This window comes from Gasterosteus aculeatus, chromosome 7, assembly GCF_964276395.1.
Source record: "Gasterosteus aculeatus chromosome 7, fGasAcu3.hap1.1, whole genome shotgun sequence".
Lineage (NCBI taxonomy): Eukaryota > Metazoa > Chordata > Actinopteri > Perciformes > Gasterosteidae > Gasterosteus > Gasterosteus aculeatus.
Genome location: NC_135694.1, coordinates 15,433,589 through 15,457,895, shown reverse-complemented (window position 1 = coordinate 15,457,895; position 24,307 = coordinate 15,433,589). Strand labels below are relative to the sequence as shown.

The 24,307-nt window shown below is 44.1% G+C and overlaps 1 protein-coding gene across 6 annotated transcripts in view; it reads left to right on the top strand.

The window, feature by feature from the left end:
* The window catches only part of robo3 (roundabout, axon guidance receptor, homolog 3 (Drosophila)), a 125,478-nt gene that overhangs the window by 61,647 nt on the left and 39,524 nt on the right, over positions 1-24,307 (top strand). For all 6 annotated transcript variants that reach the window (XM_040181840.2, XM_078106481.1, XM_078106480.1 and 3 more), the window contains exons 2-4: positions 5,286-5,612; positions 23,335-23,492; positions 24,036-24,156. In XM_040181840.2, coding sequence (XP_040037774.2) covers positions 5,286-5,612; positions 23,335-23,492; positions 24,036-24,156 — 606 coding nt within the window. The remainder of the gene's footprint in view (positions 1-5,285; positions 5,613-23,334; positions 23,493-24,035; positions 24,157-24,307) is intronic.

Here is a 24,307-nt window from a genome sequence, read left to right as displayed (position 1 = left end):
AAGAAGTCGCTTTTTTCTCTATAAACAGCGAGCGGAACCCGTTCATGGCCCAAAAAGAGGCACAATAAAAACACCCAATTTCCTTTTACAAAGTCGACCCTGCCGACACAACCTCAATTAAGGAGATCGACTCTTTATGGCCGGCACTCTACATTCTCATGCGAGAGCCTCATTTTGTTTTCCCCACAGGGTCAAAGAGTGGGAGGCTGTGGAGAAAGCAGCTCCAGCCTGCCTCCCTTACTGCTGCCAATTTAACTATGAATGCGCATTTACAAATCAATTCATTTGGCTGTTGTGGCAATCGAGAGGAGGAAGAGGAGGAAGAGGAGGAGGAGGAGGACTGCAACAAAGCTGTAAAAACAACCTATGCGTGAGAGGGAATCCAGCCTGCTAAAAAGAATTGCAGATGAGGAGGAGATGGGGATGGGAAGGTTGTTGGATTGTCTTTGATCTTCATCTCACGCCCTCACCCGGTCTTTCCTTCTCTAAAGATGTCTCTTTTTTTCAGAGTAGAAATGGGTGGGAGGGTGGATAGCTTGAATGCAGTGTGAGGGTTAGCTCAGCTTAGCCTTAATATGAGTTGCAAAGCCAGAGGACGGCTTAATCTTTCTTTTCATACTGTAACTCACTACAGAGTGACGAGCGTTGCAGGGCCTGGTCAAAGCCTCCCCCCTGGACTAACCGACTGGTTCACTAACCGGTCGGTTAATCATTCTTTTTTTTTGTTGACCTCAAGGCATTTTGAAGCGCTCAAAAACCTCACGATTTCATAGCTGGAGTCGTGTCATCTCTGAGCAATATGCCGTCTGTCTGGGAAACTGTCTCCGGGTTTTAGCATGGGGACGAAGCATATTTATATACAAAGATGTTGAGTTGCAGAGTAAAATTACATCAGGGTGAACATTTCACAGCTCCATCCTCCAACTCCCTTCCAACTAGTATGTTGTTCACTTCTCCATCTTTGTTTTGAGCCTCATTCTTTCCTTTTTTATTGCTTAACTATTGGGGGTTCTTCTGCCGACAGCAACACATCTCTAATCACACGCCACGAGCAAGTTGACAGTCTCTTTTGACCCCTCACTTCTTAGCAAGGGATTATTTCTGCATAATTGGAGCAGAATTGTTGCCAGGAAAGGCTGCACGCTCATCACTCTGTCAGTCACGGTAACTTTGGATGCATGCAAACGGAGGAAAAAAATCTCTCTTTTAGGACTTTGAGTTTTTTATTTTGAACTCCAGTGATGTATGTGATCTGCTTGGTGATTTTCTTGTGTTTCTGCATTTGCAGACAAAGTAAATCTGCTTAGGAATGAAAGCCCACTTGTCTCTTGTGGTCAAATAGAGCTGAGGAGTTGGCAGAGTAGGGGTGGGGGTGGCGTAATCCACTGTAGATCTCTGGAAGTGGTCCTTAGATTTATTTCAGCATGAGACAACCGAGCCGCTTTGGACTCCTATAGCTTGCATTTTTCATCTTTATATTTGTTTTTGTGCACTATATCTCTGTCACCCTCTTTCCTCCAGATAAAATGAGGTTGGAATAGTTTTTTGAGGTCGTAAAAGTCAGTAATCCACTGTGTATGCTTTGGTCTCCTCGTGTTAATGTAATCTATAGACAAAGTGGACCACATGAGCCTGTCTGAGTCCGTTTGGACACAGCAGGGAGGCTGGGCATTTTCTGCTGAGTGGACTTGGGTTCATTAAAAAAAGCAGTGCTCTTTGCTGGGTTAACCATCCATATATCTACTCTACAGGAGAAAGTTAAAGTTTGTCACAAGGGATACTGCACATTCCCCTCTGGAACCAAGGGCCCCCTTTTTTCCACTTTAGAAGAAACTACACCAGCTAAATTCCTACTGAAAACCAGTAAATGGAAACAAGCTTAATTGTTATTGACAATTTAATGGAAACACAACTATTTTTGACTGATCGGCCGCTATCGGATACAAGGCTGCCAGGCACATCCCACATATTTTTGGCAAAATTATTCATCTTATATACTCTCCATACTTGTCAAAGCCTGGACCACAGCGTCCCCGTGGTTTCATTAGCTCCCATATAGCTTTAAGAGCTGCTGCCATCCTGCTGTAGTACACCACCTCCAAGAGCTAACAGGTCCTTAGAGGGTGCAGACTTTCCTATTAGACACTCTGCTCCAGTCAAGCTCTTCAAAATCCAGCTGTCCATTTCTTCTGATGTGAGTTCCTTTTTTCCAGCCCCAGCCTAATGCGATAGATCCGTCTACACATTCATCGTGAGCTCTACAGCTGGTGAATACGATGCAGCTTAGAAAGTCAAATGTCCTGAAGTTGTGTGGCAGCGCAGTTGGTCTCTACCAACATGCAGAGCTGTACCATTGCACTCACACTAATGTACAGCCTGCAGTTTCCCAAAAGAAGATCCGTATCAAGATGATGATATCAGTGTCAATTTAGAAGATGTCTCATCATCTTTGGAAATTAGCTAAGAGATCATTTCATTCAGTGTAAGTTAATGTGAACAATAAGGCCAATTCCGTCTTAAGAGCTGGTGTTCAGCGGTTTCCTCTTGATGACATTTAGCTCAGTTAACACGGTGGTCTTTTTTTCTTTTAAAGCCTTCACCCTACATTTCCACATGGCTTGTTCCAACCAGGAACCTTGGCCTGTAAAATGTATGAGTCAGCTCTTAAATGCTCTGCCCCCCCCCCCCCCCATCCTCCTGCGACCACACATACTTAGTCCGGCCTTAATAAAATGTTTCATTATTAAAGCTATTGAATAGAATGTTCTGACTCTTTCATTGTCCTTTTTATAAATGTATCACATTGAATATTTTATCGAGTATCCTTACGTTATAGAATTCTAGAAACTGACTTTAACTGACTGTCTTCTAAAGATAGCCGAGTGGCAGAGTGCCAGGTGTCTGTTATTGTTCATCCATGAGCCCTTAGTCACCATCAACATTTATCACTATGAGCTCCAACCACTTAGTACAGAGGGCCAACATACTTCTGTACTGTAACTCAAAATGTAAATACATGCTTTACATGTAAAAGCATGTATGTATTACCCTAGTTTAAAAAATAAAGCACAGAGAAGGAAAGTTGATGTCTCCCATTAAAGGCAGTGAAAAAGAAATGTACAAGGTGTATGTTATCACATTCCGCATCTCGGTTTATGTCTGGTATCCAAGCATCATACATGAACCCAGCTGCAGACTGCAACTAGTTGCAACTTTTACAGCCTCAACCCCAGGTCCTCCTTCTTTAGTCTTTAGTTATTTAGTCAAGTCTCTGTCTTGGTGAATGTAATTGCATTGAGAGCAGGGCCATCAGACGGTACTCTACGTTCCCATCAGCCACAGGAACTTCAGCTGAGTTCTTGACCCCCCGAAAGTGACAAATCACTGAGGATTTGTCCGTTTGAAGCAGGTATTTTTACTGCTTTTCTTATCAGGTGTTATCCAGAAAGACTTAACCTTTTGAACCCCCTCCTCATTCGTGCACCTGTGGGAAGACCCATTACGACCCTCCCTCTTGATGTTGTACCTGATTACACTTTCATACCCATGCTCTTGGCACATTGTCAGCTACCTTTTCATAGGAGAGGAAGAACACAGGAAACAACTTGCTATCTTGATGACCTCCTGGATGTTTGAGGGTTTCTTAGAACCAAATCAGCCTCCTCCTCCTCTCTCTTTCTCTGCCTGAGCAGTTGTGGCCCTGTTTTCATTTTCATATTTTTTTTTCAGTGTTCATTTTCACAAGATAAAACCCAATAAACACCAAAAATATAAAATGTATTTAATGCCGCAAAAGTGGGGATACCTGCCCATCTAAAACATGGGTATTATTATGGAGTCCCTCTTTCCCACAAGATTTAGCCAATCTAATTGTTGGGGAGGTTGGGACAAGATGCACTGGACTGGTTGTAAAGGTGTTACATTATAGTGAGTGTCTCCACACCAAACTAAATGTCTTTATTGACTTTATTGACACAGGTCCAGCATGACTGTGCAGTCAAAGGACCATCACCAACTGATTCCATAAAGTTACAAGCCCTAATTAGCCAAACTTCCCAACTACCTCCAACCACTGGAAGTTAAGAGCTTAGGTCCAATGTTGAAAACAAGGCTCAGATAGTTCCTCCACCACACCTTACAGAAGGCACTGTACATTTAGGTAGTTTGCTTCCTCTTCCAACAAACGCATTTGTTTAATATTACAAGCAACACTGTGACTGTGAAAAATATATTTAGTTTAAAATCAGCATTAAAATTCCCTGCTGCAAATTCAAGAATACTGCAACAGTCACCGCTGGAACAAAACTATTAAAAAAAAAAAAGACACCACTCAAGTCGCCATACTTTCATATGCTCTCCAGGGGGAAAGTCCACTTGTGCATGACGGTGCATCAGTTTGTGTCATTGCTTTTCATACATAATGGTTCTGCCAAAATGTCATTCAAATTGGAGGAGAAAAGGAAAGAGCGGCGGGGAAAAAAAGCAATTTCTAAGCTTGCAAAAAAACCCTGTGGGAATTACCATGTCTCTGTTTGCTTTGGTGTCTGTCTTCATTTCTTTCTATCAATCAGACTTAAATCAATGCTAAAGAGTCAGCAGATTCTGACCTGAAAACAATCTATCATAATACATTGATCAATAACTTACACTGTGCTTTGCATACAATTCTATTAAATAGAAAACGCCAGTTTAAATGTCTCATAGTGAGTTGGTTCTAGTGAATATTATTTTCGACCTATACTCTCCCATGAGCTGATTAGAAGACATCTACAGTCTTTACTTCCTTGCTGCTTCCCCTCTATTGCTGGAGAATTTGTATTTGGTTTTATGGATGCAGAATATTTTAAAAATAACTGCTGAGTTCTTGCATTACATGCTCACTTTGTGCAGCGGGGTAGACTGTGATTTAATTGTGTTGATTCATTGTGGCTGTTTTACACACCAAGTAGTTGAGTTCCACCCCAATGCGGCACTCACCAGACACACACTCACCAGCGGAGAGTGCGCGTCGGAAAATGCGTTGGTGTTGGTCCGTCCGCTCCCTCACCCTCAGAGCTCTAAACCCAAACGCTGATTTTATAGCTTTCTACTCCATCTGTAGTCTGTTTTATGAGCTTTAAAATACGACTCTGGTTTGGAGTCTGCTGTAAAGTATAACACAAGTTCCTTTCCTCTTGTCCTGTTGCTGACACATGCATAATCTAAAAGCATACATCAGAACATAAAACAATACCCTTTAGTGGACTTAAACTTAATCCTTCCCCTTGCCTCTGTTCTATCTCCAGGATCTCGACCCAGGCTAGAGGATGCGGCCCCCCGGATTGTAGAACACCCCTCTGATCTGATCGTGTCCAAGGGCGAGCCGGCCACCCTCAACTGTAAGGCAGAGGGACGGCCAACTCCAATAGTGGAATGGTACAAAGACGGCGAGCACGTGGAGACGGATCGAGATGACCCTCGGTCCCACCGGATGCTGTTACCCAGCGGCTCGCTCTTCTTCCTGCGAATCGTACACGGCAGACGAAGCAAACCCGACGAAGGTGTCTACGTGTGCGTGGCGCGCAACTACCTGGGCGAGGCGGTCAGCCGCAACGCATCGCTGGAGGTGGCAAGTAGGTCTTTCATTTTTTGGTGTACAGTACCAGGTGAGGGCTTAGACTTGTATGTGTGCTGGAACATTTGTCTCTGTAAGGAGCAGTTTCAGGTTTGGACCTGCAGAGTGAGGATATTTTGGCCAATCTTCACTTCTTCAAAGGCCTGCCTGGGGGTATTGATCTGGTTTTAAGTGTAGGTTAGATTAGGTTGGGTTAGATTAAGAGGCATTTAAGGCCAATCCGTTTCTTATTTTTAGCCAATCCCTCCTTTTGACTGCTCCTTCTGAGTGGAAATCTTCCCATTTGAAATGGGACAACCCAGCAAAACCCTAATATGTTGTTTTGTAGTTTTGACATTACTGGGTAAACCGACGAGAAAAGCTGGTGCATTGCACCAAAAATTTGTGAGCTTAATTTACCAACGTAGTTTTCGGAAATTTACCGTAAAATTCAGTGACCAGGCAGGTGAACTACAGTCCAAAGGCGACAGCGCACTTTGTCAAATTCAGAGAACATTTTAAACAAAATAGATAAAAAAGCAGCTGCAAACCAACTACGTTCCACTCCAGCCGTGAAACTCCAGGCTGCTGTCAAACAACTCACAGTTGGCCATCGTATTTTGTGGAAAGACTCCAGCTCCTAACTTAATAATGATAATGAATTACTGAATCACTTCACTGCTTACACTTACTCTGCTACCTTCTTACTAGGAAGTACAAACATCTGCAGTAATTAGACTTATTCAGAGTACATCACTTACTCAAGTTTCTGCATGAGTGAAGATAAAACATCTCGATTGCCAGCTGGTGGCTGGTTGTTAACTAAGGAATCAATTGATTTTGATATATTACAAACATCAATATTGTAGATTGTGATTGTTTTCTTTTAAATGCGGGAAGCCCAAATTGTGATGGCAAACGCTATTTGTTCAGCCCTCACCGATGCTAGAAAATCCTCTCTCCCGGGAATGACCCTGATGTATGTGCCCTTTAGGCCGACATGGACTGGACCTCAGACCCTGTGGGTTTATTGTGCGTCTTTCAGTCTGAAAGGCCTTGCAGCTGTCCATCTGTTTCCCTGTGTATGCAGCTTTTTTTTTCCTGACGCAACCTTTGGGGAGTCACATTCAGACACATGCACAAGGACACAACTTGGTGCTAAAGGCAGTTGTTCTGACAGATTGCTCCCTAAATGATGTCAGTGGAGGAACAACTGCAAACTGTGTGTTTGCCTTGTCCTCCCCAGTGGGAGTCTGCCTGCACAACCACACCAACCTACACATACCACTTTTGGAGCATTGCCTCCAGAGAGAGAGAAGGAGGGCGGGAGGGTGAAAAGGTTCCACGGAACCAACAGTGGCCAATGCCAGAAGAGCGAGTGCCAACCCCCCCCCCCCACTCCCACCCCCTCTGCATAGCACCAATGGGGCCAGAGATAAGGCCATGGGCACAAAGGCCCGCCTGGAGCTCAGCGAGGCTCCAGAGAAGGCACAAGATGGCACTCTGTGGTACCTAGGGCAAACGGAGAGGGAGAGCACTGTGTGTTGGTGGGTATATTTGGTATCGGGTTGGAGCCAGCACAACGGAAAGGGTGGAAGGTTTTGGGAGGTTTAACCCTCACAGTCCATCTGCTGCAGGGCTGAGGCCGGTCACTGAGCTGCAGTATGGAGGGACTGGCAGGATTGTGAGAGCCGACAAACAAACGTGTCTAGGAGTGGTTTATTTCACAATCTGTGTCGGTCTCTTTGTGTGTGTACCAAAGAGGCCGAGCACTCCTTTAAAGTGGAGCTCTTACTACAGACGGCCTGTCGAGATGCACAGTTGAAGCAGCAGTTGAGAGGCGATACCTCAGAAGTAAAACAAGCGTAACAAGACACCCTCCAACTGCAGTTCAGAAAGTGCATTCTCAGCTTCAGGTGTTTAGGTTACTGCTCTTAACTTAGGTGTTGATTGTTTCATGAGGATGACATCCTCCTGATGATGGAGAAAGCGGTTTGTTAGAATGGTGCTACGCATGTTGCCCGTATGGGTGGAATGAAATTACAGATCAGTTGGTGATAGACATTTTGATGTAGTAATCCCACTAAATGTAAACTCTCATGTTGATAAAGATTTTAAAGTTGGCCCGTCAGAATGCCCCTTTCTTCATGAACACTGCTACTTATGGGAGCTGATGGTCCTTTCACTGGACAGCATAAACCTCTTTTTCTGTAAAATGATTTACTGCCTGCAGTCACTAGCTGATGAGAAGTCTCTATTTCAGCTACATTCATCAGTCTTGAGATGAACGTATACATTTAGAAACAAGGGGGGGGTTGTTTAGTGATCTTTTGTGATCTTATTCTTGAGACATCAAACAAAGCATAAAGTTGGCATTGATGGTGCCTCCACCTTCTCCTGTCCTCTTTGTAGACAACTGGTTCCAGTCCCACTGGGCTGGTTGAGGTGGTGGGAGGAGCTTAAGCTAACATACAATGGAGCGGGCAGGACCCTGGCGTTTTGCATTTCCATTAAACAAATGTTGAAGACGAAGAGTCTTAAACAACGTGTCAGTGTAGGATCAAAAGAAAACCTTGTTCCCCGAAGTTGTACATGTGCTGTCAGAGGAGCGGTCCTCCAGCAGTACGCTGACACGTTCCATTATCTTGCGCTAACAACAGATCGTGGATGTTTTCTGCAGCCCAATCCTCTCCCATTTCACGCATTAAAAGAGCTTCTTTGATCCTGAAAATGCGGGCCTGTAAAGTTCTGTGCCAGGAGCAGAGGCCAATTCATGTCAGAGGCATTAAAGTCAGTGAGCCACAACAGAAGTAACGGGCCAGATACCCCCGTGTGGGGATTTGACATTCAGAGTGACTTGCCAGAGCTCCTGGCGGCTTTTCCTTTAAGTCTTTTATACTTCTGACGTTTTTATTATTCCTGCTACTTCCCTGCTGCCTTGGTTTATGGCTCATGATTATTCACGCCAACAGGGGACGTGAAAAGGTGCTGCTTCTTCTAAAGGTGCAGAGGGGCGGAGAAAGAGGCATTTCAATTAAAGCTGACTGGAGGGAAATGCTCCCCCAGATCAAATCCCCCTCCCATCCACTTTTTTTTTTTTGTTGCAAAGGTTGTTTGGAGGTTGAACGTTTGACTGTCGAGGTTGCAGCTCCCTCGTGGAATTAGGGGAATAACCTCTTGGTGTTGCTCATACCCGTGCACGTCCTTAAGTCTTTGGAGTGGTTGTGTGGTTGGGCAAACAGCTAAGGAGCACTGTCACCACTCGGATCTTCCTTTCCCTTTCTGTGTCTTCCACACACACACACACACACACACACCTGTCACACTGAGCCCTTGCCGCAAAAAATGGATTTCAAGGTTTTCTGGGTTTGGAAATGGGGAAAGGATTCTGTGGGTTTGGGGGCAGTTTGGGGTGTGGAAAGAGTTTATAGTGGGAGAAGTGTCGGCTGGTTGACTCCGATAAAAGAGATGAAGTAAAGCCCCAGCAGTTCCTCCCTGCCCCGTTCCCTCTTCCTCCGTCTTCTGTCCGTGCCCTCGGTCCCTGTTATTAACCCCGGTGTTGTGGAGCCATATGGGCTGTGATAGAGCTTGTGCGGTCAGACACAGTGAAGCACAGTCCCACTGACTGGTACATCTATACCGACCGTACCTGCAGGCTGTAACACCTGTTACCAGATGAATACTGAAATATGTCAGTGCTGCTCTAACCAGCAGGTACATGCTTTAAAAAGAAAATGATAAAGTGCCCCAAATCCCATGCCATTGTTTAAAAGATGTTTTCTTGGAAAGGGGAAATGGTCTGAATAAAGCCTCTTTTCCTGTTAACCTTAACTATATAACCGTTATTTTAATCCTCAAACCTGCACTCAATGAGCCGCTTGTAGCTGTTGGCCTGCTTTCAATGAGCTGATTTTATCTTCTCAGCTGTTACAATACGCACCATTTTATCTGATTTGCCTTTTCACCCGTTTTTGAATCACATGTTAACCTGTGCTGCAAGCCAACTCTTATTAATAAGACTTCCCCGTTATCTAGCATTTAACGACGTCTGGGTCATTGCTGCTCATATTGATTCAAAGATATCTTTGGATCAGTGCTTGGTGTATGATGCACCTCCAGCCCCCCCTTCATCCACAGGAGCATATGCCGTGTTTCCCCAGCTGTCCGAAGCACTTTGTCTTGACAGCCACTGTCGAGTCTTGTCTCCCAGCTTCCTCCTGCACTCGTCCGCTTTAAAGCAGCTGAGACGTCTCGTGGATGCTTCGTCACGTCCACACGTGAATCGGTTAGTATGGATTTGCGTTCAGCACACTGGCTGAAGAGGGAGTGACGCAGTAACACCGTCACCTCTCGGCTGCCCGATGATGCGTCCCTCCGAGGTGTGTTCATGCTTCACTAATTGGATTGCAGGTCCCGGCCTCGTGGAGGACAGAGCCGGTGGCCTGTCTTAAACCAAGGGGATCAGATGGCCGGAGTGAGGCCTCAGTTCCCTGGATTAACTCCCCCTCCGCACCCCCATATCCCATATGATCCGTCCGTCTGCCGGTCATTGAGCCAGACCCACCAGCCAAACCCTCCTCCAGAGGATAGCCATGAATTAATTAGAACATGCTAAAGGCCTGTGAAACCTGTGTGTGTGTGTGTGTGTGTGTGTGTGTGTGTGTGTGTGTGTGTGTGTGTGTGTGTTGGGGTCGAGGGGCGGCACGGGGAGAGGGGGGCATAGATAGTCAGCAGGACAAAAGCAGGAGCACGAGGGGATGTTTTGGGAGTGGGGGTGTAGGGGAGGCGGTAACAACAGGTGGTGTGAGGAAGAGCTTTAACCCCCTTCCCCCTTTAACGACAGTGCAGGACAGGGGCCAAAGGGGCCGTGGACAACAATAAAGACCCCTTTGGTCCAACCGTTATGTCCATTCACCCCCTCTCTCTCCCCCCGTTATGTGAGCTGCATGCTTGACTAACCAGTCAACCCGCGTTACATGACTCCAGTCATTGGTCGGTTGTTACCGTTCTTCCCAACCTGCCTGTGTACATACAGCAACATTTGAAGCCTAGTGAGCTATAGATGCACTATGGAATTTAAATGTTACAGTCATTACCTCTACTTGTTGAAATGTATTATTCAACATGAACGAATTTTCTTCTTCTACGGACTGAAAGAATGGAAACAATGAATATTTTTTGTATCAACGCCGTGAATATTTAATGTATTTTTTTGGTGCTGTGTTTGCTATAATTAATTGTAATTAACGATGAGTATTTAGTCACGGACAGAATGCAAATGACCCCCTGTTTAGGCTGATTGAGGCCAGCCATGGCTCTGTGGTAGAACTACCCAAGGGGCTGAGTGGTAGTGGAGTGTTGCCTCAGGGTACAGATTAAGGGAAGAAATGCAAAGCAGGAAGTCCAGTGTGAAGCCTTATCACACGCATGGACAATGGACACCACTTTATTTTGCTTTTGGGCAGCATCGGAAGTTATCACATCAGCCCTTATTTGTGCAGGGGAAAAATAAGAGCCAGGATAAACCTTTTTCCTGCTTTGCATTTTTTAGTCAAGGCCCTCCGCAGCAGCCCCCCCACACCCTCCCCTCTGCTTAACCAATGTAGAGGCCTCATTGAAATGTATGAGGAGCCTGTGTTTTTTAATGTATTGCTAATGTCAGCCTGAATGCGCCCGTGGGGGGCATCGTGATGAGAGGCAGTCAGGAAGGCATTGCTAGAGAAGGCAGAACAAAAGCCAACAGTAGCGTTATGGGATGCACCATAGGAATAGACTGAACACAAGTGGGAGATACGACAGTGACGGTTGAGCATCAAAGACGTGAAATCCATCAATCCATTCCGAAGAGAAACAGGCTACATCTGGGGAGTTTCAGATGCCATTAATGACAGACAGCCCAACACAATCAATACGCGCCTCAAACGAATCAGTCCAAGGCAATCAGAGCGTCAATACAGAGCGGATAAAGCAGTGGGGACATGAAGGGAACTGAGGGGGGAGCAGCTCAGAGTTGGTTGTTACCAAACAGGACAATCAGAGTAAGAGTTGCTGTTAAATTTACTAAAATGGAACATGCTAGACTCAACATGGACAGCAAGATGTCTTCAACCGACGAGTGGAGTAATAGTTACGTTTATTGAACCACCAATATGTGGTTATTTATGATCTCCACCTAAAGGACAGGACTATGTGTGTCCCCTTATTAGATAACCAATTCCAACTAGTAGGAGAAAATCAAAACATTTTTGATAACTAATTATATTGTTTTAAGCTCATTAATATTATTGGACAATGTAGTCTGGTGGTTAGATGAGTTATTCTATGTTGGAAACTAAACATTGGTAATTTGGCAAATCATTTTGCTTGCAGACGGTGATCTACAAACTGATTGATCATACCAGAAATGGGAAATTTATGACTGTGAATTCAGATGGCTTCACTGTGATTCTCAAAAGATTATTGTTTCTTCTTTATGCGTCAATTTTTCAACAATACAAAACACAATTATCTTTTTGTCTCACTAATTTAAAAAACACTGCAATGATTCATAATTAAAACAGATGAAATCCATAATCATCATAACCATAATCTAGTATTAGTTCATAATTAGAAACAAACAAACAATCTGTCAACAGGAGGGTTGCATTTATGGGCACTATGGAGAGAAGCAGCACCTTGTAGTAAAAACACAGAATTTAGTGTGTTCTGACTCATGCACATAAAAGTGGCTCTAATTAAAACATGAATAGAACTTCTTTTGAAACAAATCCTCTTGTTGTAGGAAATGAGCATTCAGCTTTCATTGAACAACACAGCTTTCTGGAACATGTGGCACAACCCCAGTGAAGTACCGGGGTACGGAGACACTAGTCCTCGGTACTACTCTCCTCTTCCCTCAGTTACTCCCATCACTGTAACGTTGGTGTGGTGTGTGAGTATCACCTTGTCCCTAAGAGAGTTAAGATACATTTTGTTGCGTGTACAACATCACACTAAAGCTCTGATTTGAAATTAATATTGTGTCAAAATATCTACTTTGTGATTTGTTTCCCTCTAGCTTTTTGGTGGAACAAGAAGGGGAATGCTTCCGTACGTAAGCTTTGAAACCACCAGGAGCCTCAACAGCTCGCCGCATTATCAGGAATCAGGAATCAGGAAACATTTATAAGCCAAAATATGTCAAACATACAAGGAATTTGTCTTGGCGGATTAACAACAAAAACAACAAAAAACGAAGCGCACCGAAGCACTGTGGCGGCCATCAACGGCGCCATCTTGGATCTCTTATGAGACGTTTTAAGCAATTTTTCAACTCACTTCAACTCTGATGCAGCATCTTGTAAGCACTTGATGGAAAATTAATATTTCAGTAGCAGAAAGTCTTTTTCAAATCACTGGTGGTGAATGTTAAATTAGCATTATGTAATTTGCAATGGTTCACCTTCTGCATAGTGAAGGGTTTATGCTCTTCCCTTGTATGTGGAGGACTGCAGTTTGCTCCAATCATGTCAGAGCATCTTCCTGAGCGGTGACGGCATGTTTAACACGAGACGAGATGTGCTTTCAGTGTGTACCTTAATGTATCTTTGTAGTCTTGCTACTTTGTAGTCAGTCTCTGACTACTGAAGACGATTCAAATACTGTCTCTCAAATGAAAATATCCTTTGGAACTTTCCCATTGACAGAAGCATTCCCCTTAGATTATTGGGACTGGCCAAAGCAATTCAGGGCACCGGCTCACGTGGTCTGAAATTTACTCCACGGGGATTAAGGTATATGTGACCTGTCTGCAGATTGTAAATATGAGGGCAAACAGCTATGGAAAATGCTTATTGATTTCCACTCACGTGTATTTGTACAAGATTCATTTCTCCTTAAGAGGCGCCCCCCTTGGAATCACAAAAGGTCAGCGTATGCGGCTTAAGTTATTCAAGTGCAGCTAAATGGATTTCTGCTCCAAGATCCATCTGTTTTGGAGTTTGTTGACATGGTGGAAAATTAGAACTGTTCAGTACAGGGGTATGACAGGGAACGGCACCCTAGGAGGGTTAAAAGTGTGCTGGGCACGAGGCAGGATACAAGGCCCGGCCATCTGCTGCATCTATGTGAACACGTCCACGATCGCTTGACAGGGAAAAGTGCGCCGTTGGTCGGCTTGGTTAGCAGACAGGGACAGCTGAAGGGGGGGGGGGGCACACAAGCAGACTGGCTCTCCTCCAACAGGAAGACGCTGATGTCAGACAGACGACTCACCTTCTTCACCTCGCGGGCACCTCACTGCCAGTGAAAGTGGGATCAGAGGGTCAGAGTCTGCAAACATGCAGCAAATGATTGTGTGTGTGTATATGTGTGTGTGTGTGTGTGTGTGTGTGTGTGTGTGTGTGTGTGTGTGTGTGTGTGTGTGTGTGTGTGTGTGTGTGTGTGTGTGTGTGTAAACCACCAGAGACGCTCCTCAGGAAATTGACAGCACTAACAAATTGGTGGCACAGCTGAGAACTGCTCACATGCTCTATTCGGCTTTAGCCTTCTCTAGCCGCAATGGCGTGAGAACTAACTGATGCCAGCCCCTTTTCCAATGGTGGAGCAAAGCGGTGAATGTACTGTACCTGTATTTCTCTTCTGTTTTTCCAACCCCTCAAATCTTTTTAACATCACATATTATCATTATTCCATTCACACCCAGAAGAAGAAGCTACTGAATACAGTGCTAACTAAAATTCATACAATAATAACAAAAATACACATCCATCAACATGGATTACAGTAGCCAAAGTTCCTGTGTTATGGTGTTCATTTGTGAAGATCATCTTACATTTATTTGCTGAGATTATTTAGACCAATGACATTTCTAAAGACCAAAAATCCCATTGGCCTTTTTTGAGGGAACCAGTTACCAGCTACCCTCCTAGTTGGCTGACTAGAATACATCATCCCTACAGCACTCAGACGGGGTTACGGACAACAGCAAGGTGCGGCATGCTAGTGGGTGCGTGGTTCCAGGTACAGGTGAGAAGATTCCATCACTCTCTACACCGCTGTTGGAAATGGGCACGCACTACTCGTCATGGTACCTATTTGTTTGACAGTGCTTCGTTGAGGGGCCAGTGCTTTGACTAGTGGTAGTCGTTCTGAATGCGGTCCAAATTACCCTGTTAAAGTTTCACCTCATGATGTTGGAGCAGAATTCTTGAAGGAGCTCATTCCTACCATAGCACCTCAGTGGTCAATAATGAATGTTGTTGGGGGGATGGTGGACCATTTGTTTTTAGGTGCCTCAGTCAGACCCTTTCTCCAAGAGTTCTAGTTAAAGAGTGTTTCTTGTTTTCCGGATGGGTGAACTACAGTAGCCTTGATTCGGCCGGCGGGGGTCAGCCGAGGGCACATCAGGGCAGGCTGCTTGGGGGGTTGATGGGGTAAAAGAGGAGGGGATGGGGGCATATTTGCCTGACAATGGGCTCAGCAGTTCTCAGTGACCCTCTTAGCCTGCTCCTATAGGCTGCACGACATTGGCCATTACTAGATTAAAGTAATCCTCTTTTCAGGGCCAGACAATTGCTTTATTAGCTGACCACACACAGGAGCCCGACCACCTCAGTAATGGTATTGTTGTCGGTGGGCCCTCGGGGTCCCGGGGTGGAGGGTGTGCAGAAGGGGAGTGGAGGTTTGTTGCGGCTCTACTTAGCAATGCAATGCATGCATCACTGCTCCTTGTTTAACTCTACGTATTAGCCATTTATTTTCTGATGGTCTTTATCTTCACACACTTGTAAAATGTCAACACGGCCACCTCCAGATCGCATATTCCCACATATTGGTCACATTGCAGTGTGGGTATGGATATGCATGTTTGCAAATCCCCCTGCCTTCATAGCACGTAGTCCAGACTTATTTTTCACTGAGGCTCTCCACTACCTTGTTTTTGCAAACAAAAAGGAATACAAAACGCTGTTACATCTTCTATTTTGCTCAGTTTCAGTTTAAAGGCATGGTGCATTTACAACTGAGCGAGAAAATAATCCTCATAAAATCCATTCCAAAATGTGTTTTTCTGCCAGATTGTTCTTTGTCTGAAGGGCGTAAACTGTTTTTTAAGAGGCCTGTCAATCAAGCGCATATGGACTCACCTAATAATTTATTCAACTTTACGAGGAGCAGGCAGCCACTTGAATAAAGCTGAATGAAGTATAGTTAAATAGTGTGAATATTTCATGAATAAGCATGGTAATTTGAAACAACGTTTCTTGGTTCTGTCCTTACGTGGCAGTGTGGCTGAGAGCTAAGCTCCAAGTTCCAAAACGTTGGGCCAGTGAACACACACCTTCATTAAGTAATAGACCACAATAGATTGGGTTGAGCCGTGTTCAGTCCATATCCATTCACCTTGGCTTTACTCCATCTCACACGTTCCCTGTTAGAGGTTCAGGGAGAAATAAATCTTAAACACAGCTTTTTGAAAATATAATATTATTGATCCATGCCAGGAAATTGTTTTTCTTGTCTTTCTCCCTGTAGGAGGTCAGAGGCAGGGGCAGCCAGAATAGGGAGCAAATAATTGTATTTTCCCAGGGACTGTTGAGCACTGTGGATGCTCGTGGCATTAACCTGGTCCCTCTGCCTTACCACCAGTCTGCCCTATGAGATCTTTTGACAAGACTTTAGTGCCCAGAGAAGTCCATACTCTGCTGACTTTGCTCTGCTGGTTGTCAGTGGTCGGGGAGAGTCATGTGTATACCATCAGGAATTGCAGAGATTAAAAACATTGAAAATCACATGAACACACTCACACACAGGGCGAACGTGCCATGCCAGAGGAGGTTTGCCGTGGATTAACCTCAAGGTTGCTGGGTGGGTGAGCACAGAACCCGGCTCACCGGTGTGATGGGAACCTGCCGCGAGACTGGAGGGATTTACATGCAAATTGTTTGCATGAGAGTTACACATGTTTACAGTAGAACACTTCTATCTGTGCCTGTGCACATTTCGGCTGTAGTAGCTGGTTGTATGGGGGGGGGGGGGACTTGAAATATAGTTGTTGCAATCTTATGGGCTTGGCCTGCCTCTGGTCCGTTCTGGTCTGTGTGAGAGTGTGCATGCGTGTGTGTCAGTGGGGGTGTGTTTGTGTGACGTAGGTGAACATCCAAGGTCAGCAAAGGCCTTTAAAACCTTACCACATCCACAAAGTTCCTGCGTGAGGCTTGTTTAATCATATCAAAAAGCACCAATAATATTTAATTTCTAATTACATTTTACTTTATCAGTGTCTTGACCGTACGAGCTGGACAAACCAGATGAACCTGCGCACAGTGCTTATTAGGACCACAGCTGTGTAATGGAGAAGATGCAACTAGGCAAGGCACATTTATTTGTATAGCACAACAACATTTCAACAACGATTCAAGTGTTTCAAATAAAACCATTCACATCAGGCGATAGAAAAGTGAATTTGAAATGAAAGAGACATTGATCCGATTAACAAGGATAAAAGATGCAGTGCAGTTTCATGAAATAAACAGTAAAAGGTACCCGCTTCATCCTTGAAAAGCTAACAACCATTTTTACCATGTATTTTGAGTTTCCCAAAGCTTAAGACAGTGTCCTCAAATGTCTTGTATTGTGCACAACTCCATTGCTTTACTATTCGAAGACAGTAAATTTAACAGAAAATATTGGGCTGCTCCTCATATTATTACCTGATTCAATTTTGGGCAGTATTTTACATAACATGGCTATAGCGATAACACAAACCACATGGGGATATGAATATCAATTGCACGTTGTTGTTTTGGGGTGATTGCGGTGTGAGAAGAGGTTTGTACATGCCAATAAAAGGTTTATAATCTGCTTCTAATGCAGCGTTGTGACATGTGTTTCATTACTGTGTTATCTGCACCGGGCCGGTAATTGCTTAAATGGACTCAGCTGTCCAGACTAAGCAGCAGTCACGGTGGCCTAAATGGCCACGCCGGCGGACACACTGAGGGACAAAGGGAAACGGAGGAGTGAATATGTTGTGTAAAAATGAGTCGGACATTGATTGTGTGTGTGCGCTCCTAACGGCGGTGGAGGTGACTCTCCTCAACTCGTGGAAGGACTAATTGAAATGTCATGTCGCTGTAATTCCGATTCAATTTGGCTTCAGCTCCGGCTCAATCTCGCCGCCGGCCACGTGAACATTTTGAGCCAAAGCCAGTCAGGTCATTGACTCAAGGCCATGCGACCCTCTCCTTAAGCCACACTCTGAGCAGCAACTTTAAACCAAGCTTGGGCAGAACATGTTTAAAGTTAGCAAGGTGTCTTGACACAGCGTGTGTGGATGTGTGTACGTGTGTGTACAGACAGTGCTTTGCTGCATGTGTTGCTACAGCTGCCGTGCAGCATATTTCCATGTTTGTATTGGGTGAGGTGGGGGCCACGAGGTGGGTGCTTAAAGGCAGCATGGACATCTGTCTCCAACTCTGAAAACCCTGCCCACCCCCTCCCCAGACCCTCCAGTCACCACACAACACACAAAATATCCCGCGCTGGGCCGTTTCATCATGGTATAATGGTGGATAGGGATCGGAGGGGGTCCACTCTGGATAATGAGGGTGTCTGATGGAAGATGGCTTCTGAGGGAGGGGGCCCTGTTTCCTTGGGGACCGGGCTTCACTTGCAGAGACGACAAAGAAAACGCTCATTCCTTGTGAAAGGATAAAAATGATGTAGCAAGTAGCTGGGCGGTGCATGTCCGGCGTTGCGTCCACGCCGAAGCAGATTGCTCCGTATCCAGGACAAGATGGGAGCTGACGGATGGATGGAGGATGACCTCAGTCCCTCTCTGCCATCTGAATATCGATACTTGCGGGGGATCTGTCACACAGATCCAAACACACAGTCACACGAACATTGTCGACAGCGATTAAGCCATTTAATTAAAAGTGAGCCTGAGCTCGTCCTAATGGTGTCTTTTTATGTCCAATTAAATGCTCAAATGATGTCCTGATATACATCAGGGTGCGGCTACTTTGTCCCTGTGGTCACATGTGACTATTACTCACCTACCATAACTGTCAAGTTGAGGTGGCGAAAGTAGGACCTAGAGGCAAAACGCAGACCAGGAACACAAGCTACAAAACTCACCAACCCGACAGGGGACACACCTGATTTAAATACACTGGGAGGGTGCAGGTGATTGGACAGAGCAGGAAATAATCAGGGACACGGCAGACAATCACGCTTAGGAGAACACCAGGGCAGGAAGTAAAGTCATTCCAGGGACACGGAAGGCAGGTAACTACAAAATAAAACAGGACAAACCCAATAAGAACTTCCATGGGTTTTTTTATTATTATGATTCAGTATAATTTCTAACTTCCATAATTTTTCAACACCCATCACAAGCTGTTAAATGCTCCGTGCAGATGAGTGTCATTTGATTTCTTATGAGTAATGTGCTCGTCATCGTGTGAATGTATGTAGTCTGAATGCAATCTGAACAGACCGTGAGGCTAAAATGCTCAAGATCCGGATTTGGACTCTTAGACGGGTTGTGTTTAGTACTAGCTGATGGTACACCCGACTTGATATCGGCACATTTGCAGAAATTACATCAAGAAACAATTAGACCTGCGGCTAGCAATTATTTTCTTAATTCATCGCCACAAACGGGGTTGGGGAAGCAGAACTCAAACACAGACCTGCAAACAAAAGTACTTTTATTGAAGTTCAAATCAAAACGCCTGGGGGCAAACCGCAGATCAGGACACATGCAAACAAAACAAATTCACCGACAAGAGAGACACATGGTTTAAATATACTGGAAAGGTGCAGGTGATTGGACACAGGTGGAAACAATCAGGGACACGTGAGACAATCACAGGGGATGACAAGCTAAGTGAAGCTAACCCAGGTACAATGGGGCAGGAAACTACAAAATAAAACAGGAAACAAACTCACAAAGTGACAGTTCTGCTATAAAATGTCAACTAATTTTCCACAATCCAATCCAACAGTTCAAAACCCAAAGCTTTGAGTTTTTGAGCTCTCATTTACGACAAAGAAAAGTATCCCTTTGTGTTTTGGCCTTTTTGCACGATCAATAGCAACTATTAATCCATCAAAATAGTATCCAACAAATTCTCTTTTTTATTGATCTTATCTTTTCCACTGTTCTGTTGTTCCAGCTCCTGAAACAATAAATACATAACGTGATCAAACGATACTATGACTTGAGGCTAAAACTCCATCAAGGCCTGACAAATCAACCCAGTTCATGGGATGCGGGGGCGTCTATGGTCTGATTAAAGCGCACCGTTCAGGTCCAATGGTGGGGATTATTTTGGCTTTGTTGGAGGGCTTTAAAGAAGGGTCAAAGAGCAGCCACTTAATATGGGCCCCAAAGGGCCTCATGCGTAATTGCCAGTGCCTAATACACTTCTAGACATCCTCTTTTTGCTCAGATGTGGAGAGTGCAGAGGCCAGGACGGGAAAATGATCAGGGTCCCCGGAGCCACAATCTCAGACTGTTGTGTGACAGGTCACACAACGGTCCTTTAACCCTGCCGCATGGTAATTCAGACCTGGTGTGCAACGGGCCCCCCTATTTCCATCCCCACTTTGCGTGATGGGGCAGGTTCCTCAACAATTTAGTCAGGATTTCGTAATCCGCTGTGAATAGTAATCAGGAGAAAGGTCATCGGCAGGTACGGAGAAGGTCGGGGGTGTCGTTCGGAATATCATTCCAGGATCGGAGGGGCCAATGGGATTTGGAGGGCATCGAATGCTCTATGGCTAAGTAATTGGCCATCAGGATATGGGTCTGACGAAAGCCATAAGTGGCAATAAGAAAAAGACAGCAACATAGTGGTTCAGAAGCCCACAATGAATTGCGTAAGGGTGTATTTTATCAGGGCGAAGGCTAGAACAAGCTTTTTCCTCGATTGAGAGACTGAAAAATACCCCCCTTAAACACTGACATGACCTTGATTACAAACAGAACAGGCTGATTTATCTCTGCACATTCACAACCAAGCTCGCCCTCTTTCGGGGAGGACGCCACGCTATCTTGACAAGAAGAGAGATGAGTCTTCGTGCCGTACTGTCTGACATTGAGATACAATGCATTTTACACACACACAACTGTCAGAAGTATGGAGAGGTTATATGGAGGGATTTATGGACACTGATGACAGTGATGATAATGATAATGTACTGTAATGTCATTATGGGCCCTGTGTCATTATTTAGATGAGGCGGTGACCCCCCCAATTGCTCGCATGTGGCATTACATTGGTGTTGTGTCTCTTATGTGATTACGCTCCCTTTTGTGAAGACATACATGCATCAATGCATTATACAAGCACAGGTATGTTGCTCCACACATCCAGTGGTCTATCAGTAATGAATGATGCTGAGGACAAAGGGCCTGGAGGAGACGTGTTCTGACAAACAACAACACGTGCACGGTTTCTGCTTTATTTTGCCACTGGTAGCAGTAAATTATGACTTGGAGCAGCCAGTTTTACTTTTGCTTTCCACTATAATAACACAATATATTATCCTCTGTTTGCTTAGTTTGGTCCTCAAGGCCTCATCTATCAAGTGAACTATCAACTGTTTGGTGAACTATCAACTGTTTGGTATTCTACTAATACTCAGGGCAAGAGAACACTTGCTACTGGGACATTTTCAAAGGACGAGTCTTTGAATAGAATACACAATAATAAATCCGGTTTTACAGAGATTCAAAGGGGTATTTGTATTTGGTTGAATTGGGTTGGATCAAATACTCTTACTTTACCGAAAGTACATATTTCTCATGTAAAAATGTAATAACGTGCTGTAAGCCGAAGCACTGACTACTTGACATACTTACATATCGTTTCAATGAAAAGGCCAACATGTGTCCAATCCCCATCCATCAATCATCTGACATCTCAGCGATGCTCCTAAATGTCGTGACCAGCTTTTGTGGCTTTCCCATTCCCCAAAGAGGACAGTCTCAAATGTTAACAGAATGGGGGCGGCTCATAATTCCAAAGCCACAATGCTACAAAAAATGTCCCAGAGGACTGAAAGCCCATTTGTCCTTCAGACAGTTATCCTAAAGGTCCATTCCTGTGAAAGCCCATTGCTCCGATCACACATAAGCAGATGGCTAATCATTCATCAAAGGCAGCATTGAAGCAAAATGGGATTGACAGGATTTTTGCATTCACATGTTGAAGTATCTCCAACCTTCAAAAATCTCAGTTTTGAAACGAATTGCAAAATCAATGGCATTGGACCAATAGAATAGCCTCATGATGGGGTATCAATGTCAATGCCAATGTCTACTTATTGTCTTAGGAGTAATGTAAAATATTTAATTTGATAAATATATATATATATATATATATATATATATATATATATAGATAAATATATATATATTTATATATATATATATATATATAGATAAATATTGATACACCTTAAAAATCAGTTTTTCTTCCAAACATGACAAGATGGACAGAAGGTAAAGTAGAACACCAGTTTCTGACATGTCTTGCAGGAGAAGTAATTGATTTCTGTCTTCATTTCATCTCACCTCTGCACATCTCAGCACACAATATGATTCAGAACATGGGAGGAATATCATTACCTTGATATAACTTATTAATACCTCAATGAGACATATCAATATAATGTAAGGGAGTATGCAAATCCGCCATCCTCTACCCTGGCATCAATTAATCATGTCCTAATCTCACATCTTCCCATAGCTTCAAAGATAACTTTGTGGAATATTTGATGGTTGACATTGTGTGCCCTCCACATGTCCTTTGATAATCTTAATAAATGCAGAGGAATTGGGTGTCTTTTCTTTTTTGGGAGGGGGGTTGGTCGGGCCAGGTAGGAATGCATGAAAATCCATCTCATGGGATTCTCCCCTTTGTAAGTCCCTGGAGTAGCTGAGGCCAGACTACCCCTGCAGGCCTTCATGGCTTTGGTCTCTCAGGAGTAGAATAGTGTTGTCAGAACATCATTGTAGAGTACCAAGCCATCCTCTGCAGCTGTAATCTGAGAGGTCACAAAGCCTAAGAGCCTAAAACGAGAGAGAATAAGTCCAATGCCTCCAGGGGACAGGCAAAGTGTTGACTCCATAGGGCTGCATTTGGAGGTAAATGAGACAAATCTCTTATTTATTTATCCATGGATTACAGGGGAAGCAAAAGAAAGGGAGTTATTGTCTTAATCACAGTGACATCCTGCTGCAGCACATCCTTTACCTTGCTTCAGTCGTGACTTGTTTTCCTCACTATGAATCCGGTTGTATTTATATATGTGTGTGGGTCAGTTTGAATAATGCATTTTGTGTGTCAGCTAGAAGAGCCTTCATTATTGATGTGCACACATCACACAGACTCGATGAAGACCACAGGGACGCCGCGTTAGATCCACAGTCATACATCATACTATGTGTTTCTCAGCTCAGCTCAGTGAGAGAGGGATGATCCCAACTGGTGATTTGCACCTGTTTGGCATTCATGTTGTCAATGGTTGTATTTTTAAAGGCTGCATGTTGGTACAAATTCAACAGGACTCAATGTATGCACCGACCGAGAAAGATCGTGTAAATGTCAGGAAAACGTTATCATACTTCTAAGGGATTATCTCAATTATTATTATCTAAATATTGTATGCAAAGCTTGACAGCATCATCAATTAAGAAGTCACACGTACTCTAAGCAGGTGTCTTCTCTTCTTCTCTTTTTTTTCAGTTCTGAGAGATGACTTCCGTCAAACGCCCAGTGATGTGGTGGTAGCAGCAGGTGAACCGGCTGTCATGGAGTGTATCCCCCCCAGAGGCCATCCCGAGCCCACCATCTCCTGGAAAAGAAACAACATCCGAGTCAATGACCGAGATGAGAGGATCACTGTAAGTTTCTTTCTGTAGAGTTAATATCATGAAGTCAATGTTATAAACTGGAAACAACTGAACCACCCGTGTTTTTCTTAGGGTTCTCAATGGGTGCTTATTGAATTTTTGAATCAATCTGGTTCAATAATTATTGATAATTGAAAACCAGTGTCAGAGTGCAAATGCATTGATTGTTGTTTAGTTGAACCCTTTATGGGCGTTGATCAGAAGAACGACTTCTAGAAATAAACAAGATGGAATACATTGAATGTGTGTGTGCACCCTATGTGCCCAGAGCTAGACCAATTGTCAAACAGTGTAAATAAGGAGCAGAGGAGCCATCTGGCACAAGACACTGAAAGTGACAGAGTGGCTTCCCTCTTAACTAACATGCCTCAATATCCTGTTCCCAACCTCTTTCCATTTATCTTCCTTCTTCCCCTTTACTCCAAACACAACCTCTCTTCCACTTCCTTGCAATCTACTTTGCCCTCCTCCTCGTACACGCACCTTCTTATCCATTTCCCTTATTGCCTTTCTTTTTGCTCCTCAATTTTCTAGATGCGGGGAGGCAAATTGATGATTTCCAACACCAGGAAAAGCGATGCTGGCATGTATGTGTGCGTTGGGACCAACATGGTCGGAGAGAAAGACAGTGATCCTGCTGAGCTGGTGGTGTTTGGTGAGTTATTACATTGCGGTCAACAATGCATGGGAAAAAACATGGGAATTCTAGTAATCTAATATATTGTCAGATTGCGACTTCCTTTGAAAACAGCTTGGCTTTATTTTACCTTTACTAATCTTTTAGAGTAACTAATGGTTACAGTAAT